The 17,507-nt window shown below is 40.9% G+C and overlaps 1 protein-coding gene across 1 annotated transcript in view; it reads right to left on the reverse strand.

Annotated features, from left to right (window-relative positions):
- gabrb1 (gamma-aminobutyric acid type A receptor subunit beta1) overlaps window positions 1-14,159 on the reverse strand; it is a 98,018-nt gene extending 83,859 nt beyond the window's left edge. Inside the window, exons 1-3 of the mRNA XM_044374706.1 lie at window positions 13,693-14,159; window positions 13,504-13,595; window positions 13,338-13,405 (exon numbers count right to left, since the gene is read on the reverse strand). Of these exons, the coding sequence (XP_044230641.1) occupies window positions 13,338-13,405; window positions 13,504-13,595; window positions 13,693-13,772 (240 nt within the window). The 5' untranslated portion in view covers window positions 13,773-14,159. The remainder of the gene's footprint in view (window positions 1-13,337; window positions 13,406-13,503; window positions 13,596-13,692) is intronic.
- Window positions 14,160-17,507: the final 3,348 nt, after the last annotated feature.

The following is a 17,507-nucleotide window of genomic DNA, read 5'->3' on the forward strand; positions in this document are numbered from 1 at the left end:
TGTTATCAGTCTAATTATCTCATATTAGTCAACAAAAAATGAATGTTGAGTAGAGAGCAGTAATACCAGGTCTGTAGCTGTAAAACCACCCTGAAGTATTCACAAGCTAGTTATAGGCTGCTATTAAGAGGGATTTAAATGGCTACTAATAGACAAAGCTATCAGATCCATTGACTGGTACATAATCTTATTAGTTGATTGTCAGTGTAATGCACAGATGTTGATGGGACTGAAGGCAATGTGCACACTTTCATTAACAGCTGATGAGCTGCTTATTGCTTGTGTGCTGATGCTATTGATTGATTTTGGCAGGGAAAGCTTTCTAGAGCCTTGGGGGTGGTGTTTTCTATCAGAATATGTGTCATTAAAGCACACAGCGCTCATAGATTTCATGAAAAGACAAGGACCAAGGAAGTAGAACTGCAACACTGACTCACCAATTCATTGTGGTTGCCATGATAACAAATCTACGTTTCCTCATCATCAGCAAAAAAACACGACTCAAACTGTCCATAGAGTTCATCTATATACAGGCTCGAAAGCAGTCCTGGAGGTGGTCAAGATGGGGGCTGCAGAAAGAAAGACCAATTCCACCATGCTTAGTTTAGCTCTTAGGTTAGTTAGACAGCTGCACAAATATAAAAGCTGTGTCTGATATCACTCCCCCAATTCACATTCATTCATGCTACTCCTCATATAAGAGACACTCAATAGTTTACTTTAGTGAACAGTAAAATGTTGTAATATAATGTTGTGTTATCACTGACAGCTGCAGAGTTGAAATTTTTGCATCAACAAATGTGGCACATTGTATTGTAGTATTTCTAGCAGTGAGTAGAGCACAGGCCATGTTCACCAGTTTTTTTTTTCATTGTGTGAATTTTTGAGGGCACCATACAATACATAAATGACACACTCAGAATCCAAACAATCAAATAAAATGGTGGAAGGTAGATATAGTGCACTATATAGCGAATAGGGAGTCATTTTGGGCACATCCAAAGACTCACTTTAAGCCTAAACATTTAGAGACCCTATACTTCAGACAATCTCAGGTGTGTTTCCATGGTAACATGCACTGTGGTACCACTGTTGAGCCCACAAACTTTGCTTCTTCGCCCACAGTCTATCCCCAAAACACAGATGGCTGCCCAACACACACCTCTAATTCCATGGAGTCATTAAAATACTCCTCCAACTTACTGCAATTGACTTGAAAATCAAGTGTAAACTGTGTTATGTTAACCTGGAACGAAACTGTAGCATGATGGGGGTATTATTTTGTGGGGCGTATGTCTGTGAGGAGTGTAACTACAAAACCTCATGTTGCATCACTGTCGCTTTACCTCACCAACTGCTCTTGCCTCTGACAGCACAGCATGTCAGATGACTAAGGCTAGCACAGGCCTGACAATGATCTGAAATCTCCCTTTAATCTACTCACTAACTGCCAAGTTCACTAGACCTTCACAAGCATACAGGCCCTGTCTGCTGGCCTTGCTTCAACGTCAAGGACAAGGTTGCTTGATTTGTCCCAATGTGACATGAGAAATGTCCTCAGGAGAACCTGAAGGGGGGCACTTATTTCATGTCACTTTGTCTATATGTAAACAAGTAGAAAGCTGACACTAACAGAGATAAGTCAAGTTGTCAGTTGATCCAGAGCAAGAAAGGAACACCTATTGACCAGAATGCTATGAAATTAGGTATGTATATTCATGGTCCCAAGAATATGACTCCTAAATACTATAATGAAACCCTGAGTTTTCGATCTTGTGCTACAATCCCCTCATTTCTTCCCTTTGATTAACACATTGATCGTGTCAGTGCACACAAACATGAATGGCTGGGTTTCCATGAAATTGGCTGTAAATATTCATGGTCTCCAGAGGACAAATTCTAATGTTTAGACTCCCTTGTACTTTCCCTTATAGCCACCATCAACTCTAGTACCAAATTTTCTATTTGTACACAATAATTACTGAGGACACTCATGCTCCCAGAGATGAACCCTTTCCACATAGCACACTCCATGAGCTTTCCTGTAATGACACCCTCAGGGTAGACATTTAACTTTATGTCATAATAACACAGGCACATTGTCAAGAAATGTGTTGAGCACATTACCGCAATATTCCCAAAGAGATACACCCCTCACATTTTTATGAACTTGTGGCCTTTCCTTTAGCACCACCCACGGTGCAACATTTTCCTGTTGTTAAGTGCAATCATTAGCCTTTAGGAGCAACTATCTTAATACTTTTTTTTAGACGTTTTCTGTATGCGTCCAACAGTTTTTGTCACTTTCTGAAAGTGACAATGAGAATCACACCCACTTTACACAGTGATTGGCCAGGTGTGCGGAGATGTGAAAGTATCCAGGGTTTGACTATCTCTATCACTTTGTGTGTACAGTCAAGTGCAACATAATGAATGCCTTTGAGGAGAGACAGTCTGAAAGTGTGTGCATTATACAAATTACTGTCTCCCCCTTCTCAATGATTGGCTCTGAAGGATATGGTATGGTTTTCTGTATTTGCAGTCAAACCAACAATGAATTGATCCTACTTACAAGTATTGTGTGTGTATCCAAAGCCTGATATATCTTATTCCTCTGTTCTGTAGAGCTCTGTTGCTGTCTAAAAACCTTTATAAGCATGTCAATGAGCCACAATGTTGCACTGGGTGACATGTTCCTTTGTCATGAAGAGTATGGGTACATTGTGCTGGACTGTTTCTTGGGTGGAAGTTGAAAAACCACCTCAGACTCTAGGAAGTTCAGGCTTCCACCTAAGAAATAGTTAGGCACATAACATCCGTAAAACAGCAAATTGTTGTTTTTACACTTTCTGTATGGATTAAACAGACCAGATATAATGTGTTAATTTGTAAGCTTTAGGTGAGAAATTTGTTACCCTGAAAAGGCTTCTCTAGTTATCCTGGCACATATAATGAAACCTGAGAAGCTCTTCCTTCCAGTCACTTTATAGCCAGAGAGTGTTTACTTTGTCACCTCTACAGGACTATGAATCCAGATGGCAGAAGGTGTGTTACTGATAACAGTATTGGACCTTCCAGTCAACTATCTGTCAGAAGCACAACATACCCCATGATCATGAGCAAGAAAAGTTTGTCCTCTGAAAGGAAATGTGTGAGAGGAGCATGGCAAGTCAGTTTGTCAGTTAAATCACTCTTTCCCGTATATGATAAACATGTAATGAAATGCACTGAAATTGTGTGATGGTGACAGAAAGACATTTTCTCCCATCAGAGGTGAGAACAATGAAGTGTACCCAACCTCGGAGAAGTGTGAAGAAAGTTATTTGAGGGATTGTGGTATGTTCTAGCAGATGAGAGGTGACTGAGAAATGGCCTGTCATGTGACAGGTGGCTGAAAACTGCAAGAGAGGTGACAGACAATGCAGAAACTGAGAGGATCAGCAGCTAGAGGAGGAGAGACAGCTGGAGGATGACAGCTAATCTCTCTGCATCACAATGAACATACAGTTTCTCTTCACAAATTATACCTCTGTTTAGAATAGAAACACACATTTCATAATAATTCCAGATTATTATAATTCAAGGCTTATTTTTATCATTTTGTCCATCATTTTGGTCAATTATGAGAACAGTGTACTCCCTAAGTTAACTTCCTGAGACCTAAAAACATAGTGAAATCACTACAAGAAAGTTCAAGGGGGCTACAAGCATGGGCAATCAGAATATCAGACAACAGTTTATCAAGATGATCTAAACCATTTTGTTTGGAGGTCAAACTGAAAGTGAGCATACCTGAAATATCTGTAATAATACCTTGTTGCACAGGAAAACTAATCTTCATTAGTGTCTTTTGTGCAAGTGAAATTTATGCTAAACCTTGCTCTGTTGGAGTCATACACACACAACAGACAAAAGGCTCTTCTGCCATACTGAAAGAAACAACATAGGATTCTTCATATTTTGGACTTGACTGATGAGTTTGTTTGATGAGCATCCTCAGTTGTTCTTTTCCTCCCTGTCCAAAGTCTGTCCATCTTTATACATCATTTTGCTCTCTGACTAAATATTGCTAACCTAAATCTTGACAGCCTTGCTAGCATCAGAGCACTCTTGTTTCTTTGTTGTTTCCAGATGAATCATCATTTTTGGATCTTTTCCACAGCAGACATTTTGACTTGTCACAGCAGAAAAAGCACATGTGGAAACATTAATAATGGCTCCACTCCAGCAATTGCAAAGCAATGCAGCAGTTAAAGTTGAACTGATAGGATTTTTACCCACCTGGGGGAAGAACTCTGTGTTCAGTTGATAGAACAAAGAAAGACAGACTATATTACAATATTGTTTGACCTTTGGGAGGGTACAGTAGATGACTTTGCTCTTCCAGTGACTTATGACTCACAAAAATTGACCCATATGTGTGTTTTGTGGTCTGTAGGCAATTGAGAATGCAGGGGGTGGAGTCATGGAGTCACAGTTGAGCAAGAGAAGAAAGAACATCACTATTAAAGCACTGACACACTTGCAGTACTTAGTCCAAAAGGCAGCATACAGCAAACTAAAAATTAAAATTAATGACTACAAACCTGTACCCACAGGTATACTTGATCATGGGTCAGTATTACTGACCTTCCTCCAACTCACCAGTCAGTATTATTGACCTTCCTCCTGCGGAAATGGACTCACAGGTCAGTAGTATTAACCCGGTCTCACAAATCTGTATACAAATGTCATGACTTGAACATGACTTCAAATTGCATGCAGTGCATATGCCAAAGTCCAATTTTGCATGCAAGTGATACGCCAATTTAACGACGCATTTTTAACAGTTTTGTGTCTCATTTAATCCCGTTGGTTGGTAGGCACTAAAACCACTAGGTTATGGTTAGGGAAAGATCATGGTTTGGGTTAAAACAGTAAAATGTGATAAAATGTCCTGGCGTTTCTCTCACTGCGCGCTTTTATTACCTGCAAGACTGATTATTGTAATGCTCTGCTTTCTGGTCTCCCTAAGAAAAATATATCGCAATTACAATTGCTTCAGAACTCAGCTGTACATGTGTTGATGAAGACCAGAAAGAGAGCACACATTACACCATTTTTAAGTCTCTGCACTGGCTACTTGTCTGCTTCAGAATTGATTTCAACATCCTTTTATTGGTTTATAAAGCTCTTAATGGTCTTGGTCCTACCCATTTATCAGATTTGCTTTTATCCTATGAACCTTCTATAACCCTCAGGTCTTCTGGTAGTGGCCTTTTAATTATACCAAAAGTCAGAACGAAAACCCACGGTGAGGCATCATTTATTACTATGGTCCATGTCTTTGGAACAGCCTTCCTAAGGACCTGAGGGCAGCAAAGAATGTTGTCTTTAGTCTGGCTTTTAATTGAATTTCATTTACTTATCTTTTATTTATATGTTTTAGCCTGTTTTACTACTTATTATATCCTTTTATTATATTCTTATTTTCTTGATTGTTTTCCTTTTAATACCCTACTTTTGATTTCTGGTTTAGTCACACAATCGATCTCCTCTCTTTAAGTATTTTATTATTTTCTTTATTATTTTATCTTTACCTTTGTTTTTCTTTTAATACTTTACCTTTCATTTCTCGTTTTACTCACTTTAATACATCTCCTCTTTTTTTTAGTATATTATCTTTTTCACACTTCACTTTTTGTATTGTTTTATTTTGCTATTCTGAATTTTTACACTTTCATCCTACCTCTGGTGTTTCCTCATTGCAAATTCATGAGTTATGATAGGGTTTCTTCAGCTCAGTTTTTATTGTGTGCTACATTGTATTTGTATGGAAAGTGCTATACAAATGAAGTTTGAATGATTGATTGATTGACTGATTGATTGTTTGATTGATTGATTATAAAATAAAAGAAAGTCGTATTATATTGACTTAACTTCCCTGTGAAGAATTGGCATATCACTTGCATGCAAAATTGGACTTTGGCATATGCACTGCATGCAATTTGAAAGTGTAAAGTCATGTTATTTGTATGCAGATTGAACCTTCCTCCCCATCAAACCAACTCACAGGTCAGTCTTCCTCCTGCTGAAACCAACTCAGGGGTTAGTATTATTGACCTTCTTCCCGCTGAAACTGATTCACAGGTAAGTATTATTGACCTTTCTCCCAATAAAACTGGCTCATGGGTCAGAATTATTAGCCAGTGGCTAATGATTAGCTAGCGGCAGTGTTGAGTTCTAATGGTATGTCCATCTGTCCGTCCCTCTGTGTCTGTCCTTCCTACTACTTTGCTGCAGACTGAAATATCTCAGCTACAGTTACTACTGGATGGGTTGCCATAAGATTTTATATAGACTTAGACTATAGACACAGATGATGAAACCTACTGACCATGGTGATTCACTTTTCCACTATTGGATAGCTGCCCGTGAAATTTGGTGTACATAGTCATGGTCCTTTGAGGATGAAGCCTTCTGACTTTGTTGATCCTCTGACATTTTCTTGCCACCATGAGTTTTTTGATTGTGACTCATGAGACCTGCCACTGGTCAAAAAATATTGCCAAGTCCTATTGGGATGTGGTGAGTGTGTTAGTAAACAGCTGCCTATTTACATATAAAGCAGACACAGAGTAACATAGACATTCATTTGGAGTCATTTACACTTTGTCATGTTCGCCTCCAGCTGATATTTACTCTGTCTTTACCTGTGGTTTGGTCTCCACCTAGACCCCCCACCCCCAGGATTTTCCTAAAAAAACAATCTATAACAATCTCTCAATCATCACTTATGACTCACTAAAAGTATGTGGCAGTACCTTTATCTACAGAGACTGCCGTTTGGCTGTATTTTCTTATTATTTTGCTGTGTTTGGGACGTTTCAGGGCCTCAGCCTTTTGGTAGCCCCCATCCAACAGCGTGCAGGGTGTGAGGTCAGGACTCGTAGCATAGCTACCAGGTTACATCGCTGTCTCCACTCTCTCCTCTGCTCCCCTATGCTCTCTGTCTCTGTGTCATGGATGTATAAAGAGCTGCAGGTCTGTGTGTTTGCTTGACCGAGGGCAGGGCTGAGCTACACACACACACAGAGCAGAGAGGCCACAGCGGACAGGATGAAGCTCTGCATTCACACAAAATCTGGCAATGCTGCAACTTCTCGCAGTGTGCAGAGGTGTGAGCATGATTATTTGTGCTTTAGAATAATGTTTTATTTATCTGATTAACAGCTTTGTTCTCTGCCGCACCGCTCACTCTCTTCATTCACTATCTGGCTCCCTCAACCACTGCTGCTCTTTCTCTCTCGCTCAGTCATTGAGCCAGGGAGGAGGGGCCAACTTTGAATGCTGTGTGTTTACAAACACCAAACGACAAATCCTGCATAGTATGCCTTTAACTGGTAAATGCTCCACTAGCTAGTCTCTGACTGTGTCTGTCTGCTGTGTGGTGCTGAGCAAGTAGTGTACGGTGGGTTTATCTGAGCTTTTTTACTGAAAGCAGCTGCTTGCAAAACAATGTGTTAAAAGACCCCCAAATGCCCTGTAGAGCTGAGGGTAAATGCAGAGTTGGTCATAATTCTCTGTGGGTTCACCACTACAAATACCTCCATACTGGGGTATTTATAAAAGGTATCGTGGCTTCTTTTTAGGCACTAAACAGCCAAATTGCATTTTCTCCTTATTTCCACGGTATAGTGTAAGGAAAGCGGTGGAAACTGCATCTGAAATTTAACATCTGGGGTAAGCAGGTGTAAGATTTGCAGCATTGTTTAAGGGAGAGAGACTATAGTAGAGAGGTACAGAGAGAGAGACACACACACAGTTTAAAGGACCCATTTCAAAGTTACTTCAGCAGGTCTCTCTGCTCAGCAACACAATGCAAGCCAAAAGAGCAGGAATGCAATATTTCTCATGCTTTATAACAGTGGAAACATGAGTGAGAGTTGGAGAGAGGAGTGCTGGGAAGAGTTTGTTGTGTTGGAGGAAAGAAGAGCTTAGTGTTATATAAAAAAATAATTAAAGTCATGGCTGAATATTTAGCTGATTATTTAGCAGTCTTCCTGCAATAACTCAACTCTCGCAAGTCTTGGTTAGACACAATAACAAACAGACTGGATCAAGCGATAGGTAAAGAAAAACATTTTATTTCTCTGTATGGTCCTTTCCATAATGTCAGACACTTATAATTACAATCTCAGCCTGTCAGTGGTAAAACCAAGCATTTTTAGTGTACATACATTGACGGTGCGCAATTGTCCCAAAGGATTACATTGAAGCCCATTTCGTGGCTGCTGGCCGCAGCGTTCTTGTTCAAATGGACTGATTTCAAAAATTGTTGTCCCCATCAGTCACTTGGACACAAAATGATGGGAAAACAGGGAAATAGGGTCCAGGTTGAAAAATCTTTAAGTTTCCCTTTAAGTTTCCTGGTGCCATAACTGTGAAGACCAGAGCAGAGATGAGAGACAGCGACCTTTTCAGTGAGACCCAAGAATAAAACCCGGGCCAGACACCATCCCTCATGGGTCAGAATATCCCTTTATTCCTTCCACTGAGACACCCCCACCTTCAACTCAAGCACCAACGATGAGGAAATCGGAAATGTGTCCCTACTACGAGAATAAAGAAGATTACCTGAACCAGGAACTGATGCTGGAAGTGTGGCTGGCTACATCAAACAGCCCAGTGCACACTAAAGAAACCAGTCTGCCTGTGCAATGGGAAACAACTCCAAATCCTCCTTGCAGTCAATGACCACACAGACCACACAGGTTTGTCAGGTGAATTCCATTAATGAAACATCTTACCTAAACAAGCCACAAGGGTCACAATGTGTCCATCTCAAGGTAACTCAAGTCATCCTGCAGCATAAGGGACAAACCCTGGACATGTACGCAGTGCTAGATGATAGGTCAGAAAGAACAATACTGCTTCCTGCAGCAGCCAGAAACTAGGCCTGGAAAGCTCAGGTGGGAACTTAGCATTGTGGACCGTCTCTCAGTGGTGCTTCAGTGTCTGTCAGAATATTTTCACCTGCCTATCCACTAGGGGTGGAGCCAAATCTGAATACAGTATTCAGCAAATAACAATAGTGGGTTTTTACAAATATATATTTCATACAAATATTTATTTGAGGGACTGAATGTTAGTTTTAAAATGATTTTCTTTTCAATGATGTTTATGATTATATGTGTTTATTGCTGGGTTTACGAAAACCATAAACCAATATTACATTTAAGTGTTCATGATAATTAAAAGTTTATTGATGAACACTTATTTTAACACTTTAATATCCTAAAATTAGAAGTGTAATAAAAACTAAAACAAGATTGTTATGTCTATTTCCACTTTTATTCCAATACAAATATAAATAATTTTGCTGCCTCAACAAATACAGATACAATACAAATACTGGGCTCTCTGCACACCTCTACTATCCACACAACAGCTATCAGATCTCCAGCCTTTACTTCTGACCACCTGAGTCTAGTGGAGCACTAAAGAAGTATCGCCACCTGCAGGGTATTCTTTTACAACCCATTCACAATGCACCACCCTTACTCCTGACTGGGGCAGATCAGATACCAGGAGATACCCTCCTTTGATTTGTGTCGCGTGACCTGGAAAGCAGCAGCAAACCCAGTCTCTATGAGTGGCAAGTATCACTGGCTGGCACTACATTACTACACTAGCTCATGTTGTGCCATTTTCGCCCTTCAGTGGCATGTCAGGGATCACACTGGAATATGCAATGAGCTGAGATCCATAGTAGACAGTAGTTTCCATGTGGATAATTGCCTCCACCGTGTATAATCGCCCATCACATATATGAAGACCTAACAAAGGAAGCCTGTTCTGACAGCATCGAATGATGCAGGACAAAGCTGCAGTACCAGGATCTACTCTTAGCTTATAATGGGATTGTCTTTATGATACACTTGGATACAAACACTGTCCAGTGAAGCAGGCAGCCCCCACAATGTGGCATATCTACATAGTGATGGTGAGCCAGTATGTACCCTTGGAATTCTTTGTCCCTTTCACATTGGGATGGAATTGTGATGACCTGATGCTTCCAGAGGAGCTGACAAAAGCCTAGAAGGAATTTGATGTAGAACTCGCCACTTTGCCACCCTGCCATGGTGCTACAGCCCAGCGTTTGACAGATCCGCATTTTCTGCAATGCCTCTGAGCAGGGCCATGGCTCTGTTTTATATCTCCAGACCGAGGATGAAGAGGGTCACATCTGAGTCTCCTTTATCATGGCAAGGTCATGAGTAGCTCCCAATCAGCAACTCACCCTACCCCACCAGGAGTTAAATGCTGCCCTAAATCAATCTCAACTGTGTAAACTGCTTGAAAACGAGGTCGCCCTGTCATCGATCAAGTTTTCCTGTGGTCAGACTCAACCATGCTCACATGGTTAAAGTCAGAATCCTGCCACTTTAAAGTGTTTGTGGGCATAAGAATTGTGGAAATCCAGGAGCCAACAGGTCAACACTCTTGACAATTATGTGGACTCCTCTAGGAACCCAGTACCAGTGAGGTCAAGGCCCATCATCTCTTTTCCATCCAGTGTCAGAACAGTTTCAGGCTGTGCAAGAAACTCAGACAGATGGTGAAACTGAATGATTTTAACTCCATGACAGTTATCTCAAAGCTGGTCCAAGTCATGTAGCCCTTTTCTGCTTCAGGAATGTGACCAAATATAACATAATGTAATGCATCGTCACAAGCTCTGCTTTTCTCTCCACTGTTCTCTGCTCGCTTTGGGGAAATCAATTTGGGCATTGCTCAGGAGGTGATGCTAAATCCAAGTTAGCAGTAGTGCTGTTGATTGTCACTGGTCAATCAGATTTGATGTCACAGAATGACTACAACACACACTACAGCCATAACCACAATTTTCAACAAGTCCTCCAAATTAAAAGACTTTGTAACTGCCCTTTAGAACAACACACGGAAGTATTTTATCATTTTGTCTGTTCCTTCAAAAACCATAACCATACAAATAACACTTAAAAAAGAAATGCATTTTATGATGTAATGATGCTGCGGTTAACGTTTGGTTAGGTTCCAGCACAAAAACATCTTGGTTAGGTTTAAAATAAGTTCTTTAAGTTAGGGAAAATTACTACTTCCTTAAGGTTAGGGGACGATCATAGTCATGGTTTAAAAAAAACTATGTTGACTCTCAGTTGTAAACCTGAAATGAACTGTGATCTCTCATGTAAAGTCTAATGTTTTTTTGACCCATCCATCCATGGACTTTTTCTCTCTATATTAACATCACCTGACTTCATGCTTTGCTCCCAATGGATAAGAGTCATAGACTTTTTCACTACTTTTTGCTAACAGTACCACAATGCAATGTGTTACAATTTGAAAATTACAGTTGTGTGACTCCACAGCTGACAGTGATGACATAAAATGATGATGTTTAATTATTTAATAATAATTATTGATTTAACCATTGTCACTGACTGAATCAGTTGGTTTTAGTAGTTGAGCTCCTCACTGGTGATTGAGAGCGCTGTAGTCAACCCAGGTGATTCACAGTACGTTACCTCCTCATTAAAGCTTATTAAAAGACCGCAAAAGCTGCAGAAACAATCATAATCTGATCACTCTGTCATAAATAATCATCTGCTGAGCTATTTAACATATGTGGAGTGTTTGTACTGAACTAGCAACAGAGTGGGCATACTTGCCTTAAAGGATGAGGCTGGTGATTTTCTATATTTTTCTTATTGTCAACAAATCTCATGTGCAGAGCCGAACCAACTCGTGTGGGTGATTAACATGTTTTTAATAGTTTTTAGACAATGATTGAAGTTGACAGCACAGAGGAACAAGATATATCAGGCTTGTTATTAGGCTGGATCAGTTCATTGTTGGTTTGTCTCTGCATGAGATTTGTTGTTATAGAAAATCACCAGCCATATCCTTTAGGACAATCAGAATGAGCTCTCAACGTTGGGCCATATGAACAGCGATGGGTTCACTTTCTCAAAGTTGAGTATGACAGCAAGGACAGGGAAGTCAGTAAGTACTGAGAAACGGCCTGGAATTTGTTGACAGTGAGAAAAAAAACAACATCAGCCTTATCCTTCACTAAATTAAATTTGTCGTGGGATTTTTCTAGTTGAACTACATGACTAAATACAATTTATTAAAAGTCTTGACTGCCGCTATTTACAATTTGATATTTTTGCATTTACAAATACCCCTGTATCCTGGAGGTAAATATGCAATACATCTATAGTTGAATATAATAAGACACAGATTAATCAAACAGGCAGAATTTTCTGACTTTCTAATTTTCTGGCCTGGGACTGAAAGCTGACCTGTATGAACACTTAGAAAAACATAGATTAGGCGCTCTGTAATGCTGCAGCAAAGCAACATCAAATTAAAAAATACATAACCAGTATGTGTCAATAATTGTTTATGTTAGTTTGAGTCTCTCTCTCTCTCTATCTCTATCACACACACACACACACACACACACACACACACACACACACACACCTGTCTTTGCACATATGCAGACCTCTCAGCTGGTTCTGCTGCTACAGACACTGATGCTGTGTAGCACCTTGGCAGCTCTGCATTGATACCCTGTATTAAGTGGTCAAATTATATTCTGCAGATACACTGCTTTCCTAGGCCTCCTTCCTCCTGTTGACTTACTGACAGCCGTTATGAAGTTACTGCATTGAGGCCAAAAAAAACAAAAACCGTCCAAAACATGCACACAGACGTCTTGTTTGATCCACTCTTCCCCCCATCTGTCCTATTCTCCCCGGTGCTCAGGTAGCTGAGGCTTCTCTGACACCGGGCTCACCGCGCATGCAGGGGCCGCAGAAGCGTGTGTGGAATCACTAAACAGCAGTGCAACATCGCCCCTCTCTCTCTCTCTCTCTTCCTCTCTCTCTCTCTCTCTCTCTCTCTCACACACACACACACACACACACACACACACACACACACACACACACACACACACATACACACCTCTTCCTCTGTGTCTGTCTCTCTCTGTCTTGTTAATTCTCAGCCTCCGCCGGTTGTGACACCGCGGGGAAGCACTTGATGCATACGGATTGGCTTTGACACATTGCGGATCTCTCCATGGTGCTGAAAAGGGAGCGGGGGGAGGAGGGGAATCTTTTTAGTTTCCTTCAGGAGCGGCGCTGCACCAAGTACGAAGCGAACTGGACTGACACAGATCTCTAGCCTCTCCATCTCTTTGTTGGGGAGCGCGCTGAAAAGGCAAAAAAACTCGCCCGACTGTCACGTGGAAGCAGTCTGTGTCTCAAACTGCATCGCACCAGGGAGAATGTGGAACTTACCATGTTGACTTCAGACACCATGTCAATACTGGCGATGTCTATGCTCATGCCAACATCCACAGGGGCGCCTGTGGAACATATGACAGCAAAGCATTAGTAAGCATTACAGCAGCCCGCCGAGCATCACGTTAGTCAGATGAACACAGCGGACACTAGTGGCTCTTACCTCCAAAATCAGGCCGCAGACGGATGTCATAGCCCTTCAGCAGCTTATCCACGGTGGCTTTCACATATGACATGTTGCTAGGCTCGTTGGCGCTGAGGACAGAGAACAGATTTCAATTCAGAATCCATATAATCGAACAAAAATAAGGCCCTGTTTGAAATAAGACATGGTGTTATTATCGGGTCTCACCTTTGCGCCCCGCAGACTACAGTCACCAGCAGGGACAAGCAGCAGACCCCCCAGCACCCGCGGTCCAGAGTAGTCCACATCACTAACTCTGATCCTGCCAATGACTTTGACACGCGATCTCACGGATGCAACTTAGGCTGCAAAATTATTCCAAGACCAATGCATGCGAGTCGTTTTACCACCATCCAAGCGTGGTGGCGAGGTGAGACAAAATTAATTAGGATGGAAATGCAGCCGCACTGGAAAAAAACAGCCTATAGGTGTGGAGGCTTCACCTGAAGAGTCGAGGCTGGCGCCTGAAGCGGCACATACAGTCTCCCAGCACTCTACATATCAATACACAGACCCCCGGCAGCCCTCTCAGCTTATTCCAGCAGACAGCAGTGTCCGGAGCAGATCTGCGTCAAGCTCGTCTTCCCGCTGCTGCTTAACTTGAAGATGTTAAATAATGAGCATTGAGCGCGGCTCCCCGGTCACCTTTAGTAAGCAGGGAGGAGGGGAAGAGAGAAAGAGAGAGAGAAAGAGAGAGAGAGAGAGAGAGAGAGAGAGAGAGAGAGAGAGAGAGATCGTGCAACACAAGCACGTCTGAGGAGCTGCGCATTTTCTGGGCTCCGCCAGGCAGTGGATCCCGTTCAGCTCGCGTCACGGGCTGCACACCAACTTAATTAATTGTTCAAAATCCCAGAAAATGCATTAAAAACGCAACGCACGACTAACTGATGAGAGAGGAGATAAGATACACTGTATGGGAACTGAAATGGCTTCTGCTCCGACTGCAGGGCGTGAAGGGAATAGAGAATAATATTCTGCATTTAAGCATCATGTTGGTAGAAGTACTCAGAATTATTATTATTATTATTATTATTATTATTATTATTATTATTATTATTATTATTATTATTATTATTTCAGTCACATACAGTTATTTTCACAGTGTTTAGTAATGGAAAAATAATTAAATAATAGTATTCCTGAAACCCTGCAGCCAGTACTGGAGTCATCTCTACATCTTCTAGAAAGACCTCTGGAAAATGAAAAGATCACCCTCAGGGACCCTGGAACTTTGCCCAGGAATACTTGAACTGAGCATGAAAGTTCATTCTTGACTTTGCAGTTTCACTAAGTAATTATAACTCATGGTCCACTTATTAATATTTTCTGGTGCTTTCAAAGCATCTCAGTCTTCATCAGCAGGGTGAGTTTGCTCCATTGGCATGGAGATGGCTCATTTATCATGTTACTTAAGTATAGAACTTCAGTCACCTGATAACAGGTGGTTGTACATGAGGGAGTGGTAGGTAGTGACCCTAGCTGCATCTCGAATTCAGACTACACCATCAGCTTTTGTGTTCACACTGGAAAAGTGACAAAATGTTGCTGACAACAAAAAAAAGTCCTTGATTTTTGAGTGTGCTGTTGATGGATGAGATTTGATGACTATCTTTATTCAAGAGCATGGTCTTTCAATTTGAAAGCATGATTTCTTGATTTCACATTCAGAGTTAGTAATGCTTTCCCTCAAAACCCTGCCTTCGTCCTCAAATAGTCCCTGCCTATGTGCAGATTCAAGCTGTATGCCTGCACTCAGATATATTGTTGCTTCCACAGATTTCCTGTGCTCCTGCTTAAGTCCCTCTCCTTGCATTCAGGCTGCTTCTTCTCTGCTCTCAAATTTCTGCTCTCGCTGCCCGATTTTTTGTGCAATGACCCTGTCAAAATTCACCAACCATGGTGCTGACCAATGAAATGATCACTGCCACCTTGCAGGCACGTTCACTTTACTTCTTTAGAGCATCCTTTACGGGTGGTTAAACCAGGTTCATCCACTCCTGCCCCCCAGGATTTTATGTACTTCCCTTTCTTGTACGACTTTTGGAATAAAAGAACCAGTGTTTTGCGATAATAACTACATATAGCCTATAAGCCATGTGCCTATTGCACAACAGGTGGTAACCCTTTGGTCTTTCCATATAAAGTTATCTATGTAGCTGTAACCCCTTCCAAACTTTAATTGATCATAAAAATGCTCTATGTTCACTGCCATATTCTTCCACTCATATTACACTGATATGCGCCTCTCCCCACTGGCATAAATCGATTCCTACTGGCATGTGTGTCACTTAACTGTAACTTGTTCCACTGACTGACATCATGTACCAATTCCCAATGGCATATGCCAGTGATCATTGATATGAGCCACATAAAAACACTGAAAATATGAATTTACCAATTTAATTTGAAAGCAGGAAGAGCAAACTTACCAGAGGTCCTTGACTCTGGTGATCCATGTTGGAAAAGGGATCCACTGGGCTCTTGCTCCTGACCTTCCATTCATCCATAATGTCATGGAGATGATGTTGTTTTCTCCTCTAGCATGCTGAGAGGAGGCTGATGTGCAATAGACACAAGGCTACTACATGTAGCTATTGTCGCAAAAAATTTGGGAAACTGATGTATATTTTAACTGTTGGTAATGGAGGTTCATACTGTATGATAAAATCTTGTATGGCAGGAGTGGATAAGCCTGGCTATACTGACCATAAGAGATGCTTTAACGAAGTAAAGCAAACATGCCCGTGAAGTGGCAGTGATCATTTCATTGGTCTGCACCATACCTGGTATTCTGTTGGTTGGAGAATCTTGCACAGAAGCAGTCTGAATTCAAAGAGAGGGACTCAAGTAGGAGCACAGGACATCTGTGCAAGCACACAGGTTTGAGAAGGATCAGAGCAAATCTGTTTGACTATTGACTATTTGAGCATGAGGGCAGGGTTTTGAGGGAAAGCATTACAAACTCTGAACATGAAATCAATAAATCATACTCTCAAATTGATAGACCATGCTCTTGAATGAAGACTGAAATAAAATCTCATATTGATGGACACTATTCTTTGGACATAGTGGAGCTACTCACAGCTGGACAAAATTAACAGTGATGGTGGTGAAACAGCTCCAGGAACACCTTAGAAAAAAAACAACAACAGTTGATTAAAAAAAAAAAAAAAACATTTGTTGTTGGGTTTAACTGGAAGTGACATTTTGAAGTTTACTTTCCTGCTAGTATAAAACCATGTAGTATGTTCTGTAGTTTTAGTACACTGTCTGCAAAAAATAGTATACTATGATGACACAATATGGAATTAGAACACAGCAAGAATCTCTGTTTAACAAAGGTCTCTGGTGTCAGATGTGAACGTCCTCCTCAATCTGTCCCTGGCTCAGTGCTGGTCAATGAACTTTGACCTTTTCCCAGTCGATATTTGGATTATTTAAATTAAGCTCTACCTATAGCTCCAGATTTGGTAATTTGAAAAACAAGACTCTACTCTTGACCATACAGGAATAAGGACTTTTTCTGTGCTTATTCAAGAGGTCTTAAAAACTACTGTGAAGGCACAAAAGTTTTGTTTTCTCTCTTGCAACGCCTGTGGTAAGCCATTTCCTGTCAGAGAGTATATAAAATTGGTTTTCCACATTGCATTTCATGTATGTGTTAATATGGATGGCACACCTATAGTGAACAAATGACACTGAAGGAAAAAGACAGGACACTGAAGGAGATTCATTTCACTGTTCTGAGAAAAAGATAACACTGGTTAGTGTTAAAAAAGTCCAGTATTAACTCCATTGTAGTGTCCAAATACCACTCTGTGTGTCATCTGCTGTGGATCCATATTGACACTTATAAAGTGCTGAAATTAACTGATTGTTAATTTGTGTTTGCTGATTTTGGTGAGTTTCAACAAACTCTGCTAGGAAGAAATCTTAATACTAAATGTCCTTAAAATTGCTCTAAAATAAAAATACAAATACAG

Source organism: Thunnus albacares, chromosome 15 (genome assembly GCF_914725855.1).
Source record: "Thunnus albacares chromosome 15, fThuAlb1.1, whole genome shotgun sequence".
NCBI lineage: Eukaryota > Metazoa > Chordata > Actinopteri > Scombriformes > Scombridae > Thunnus > Thunnus albacares.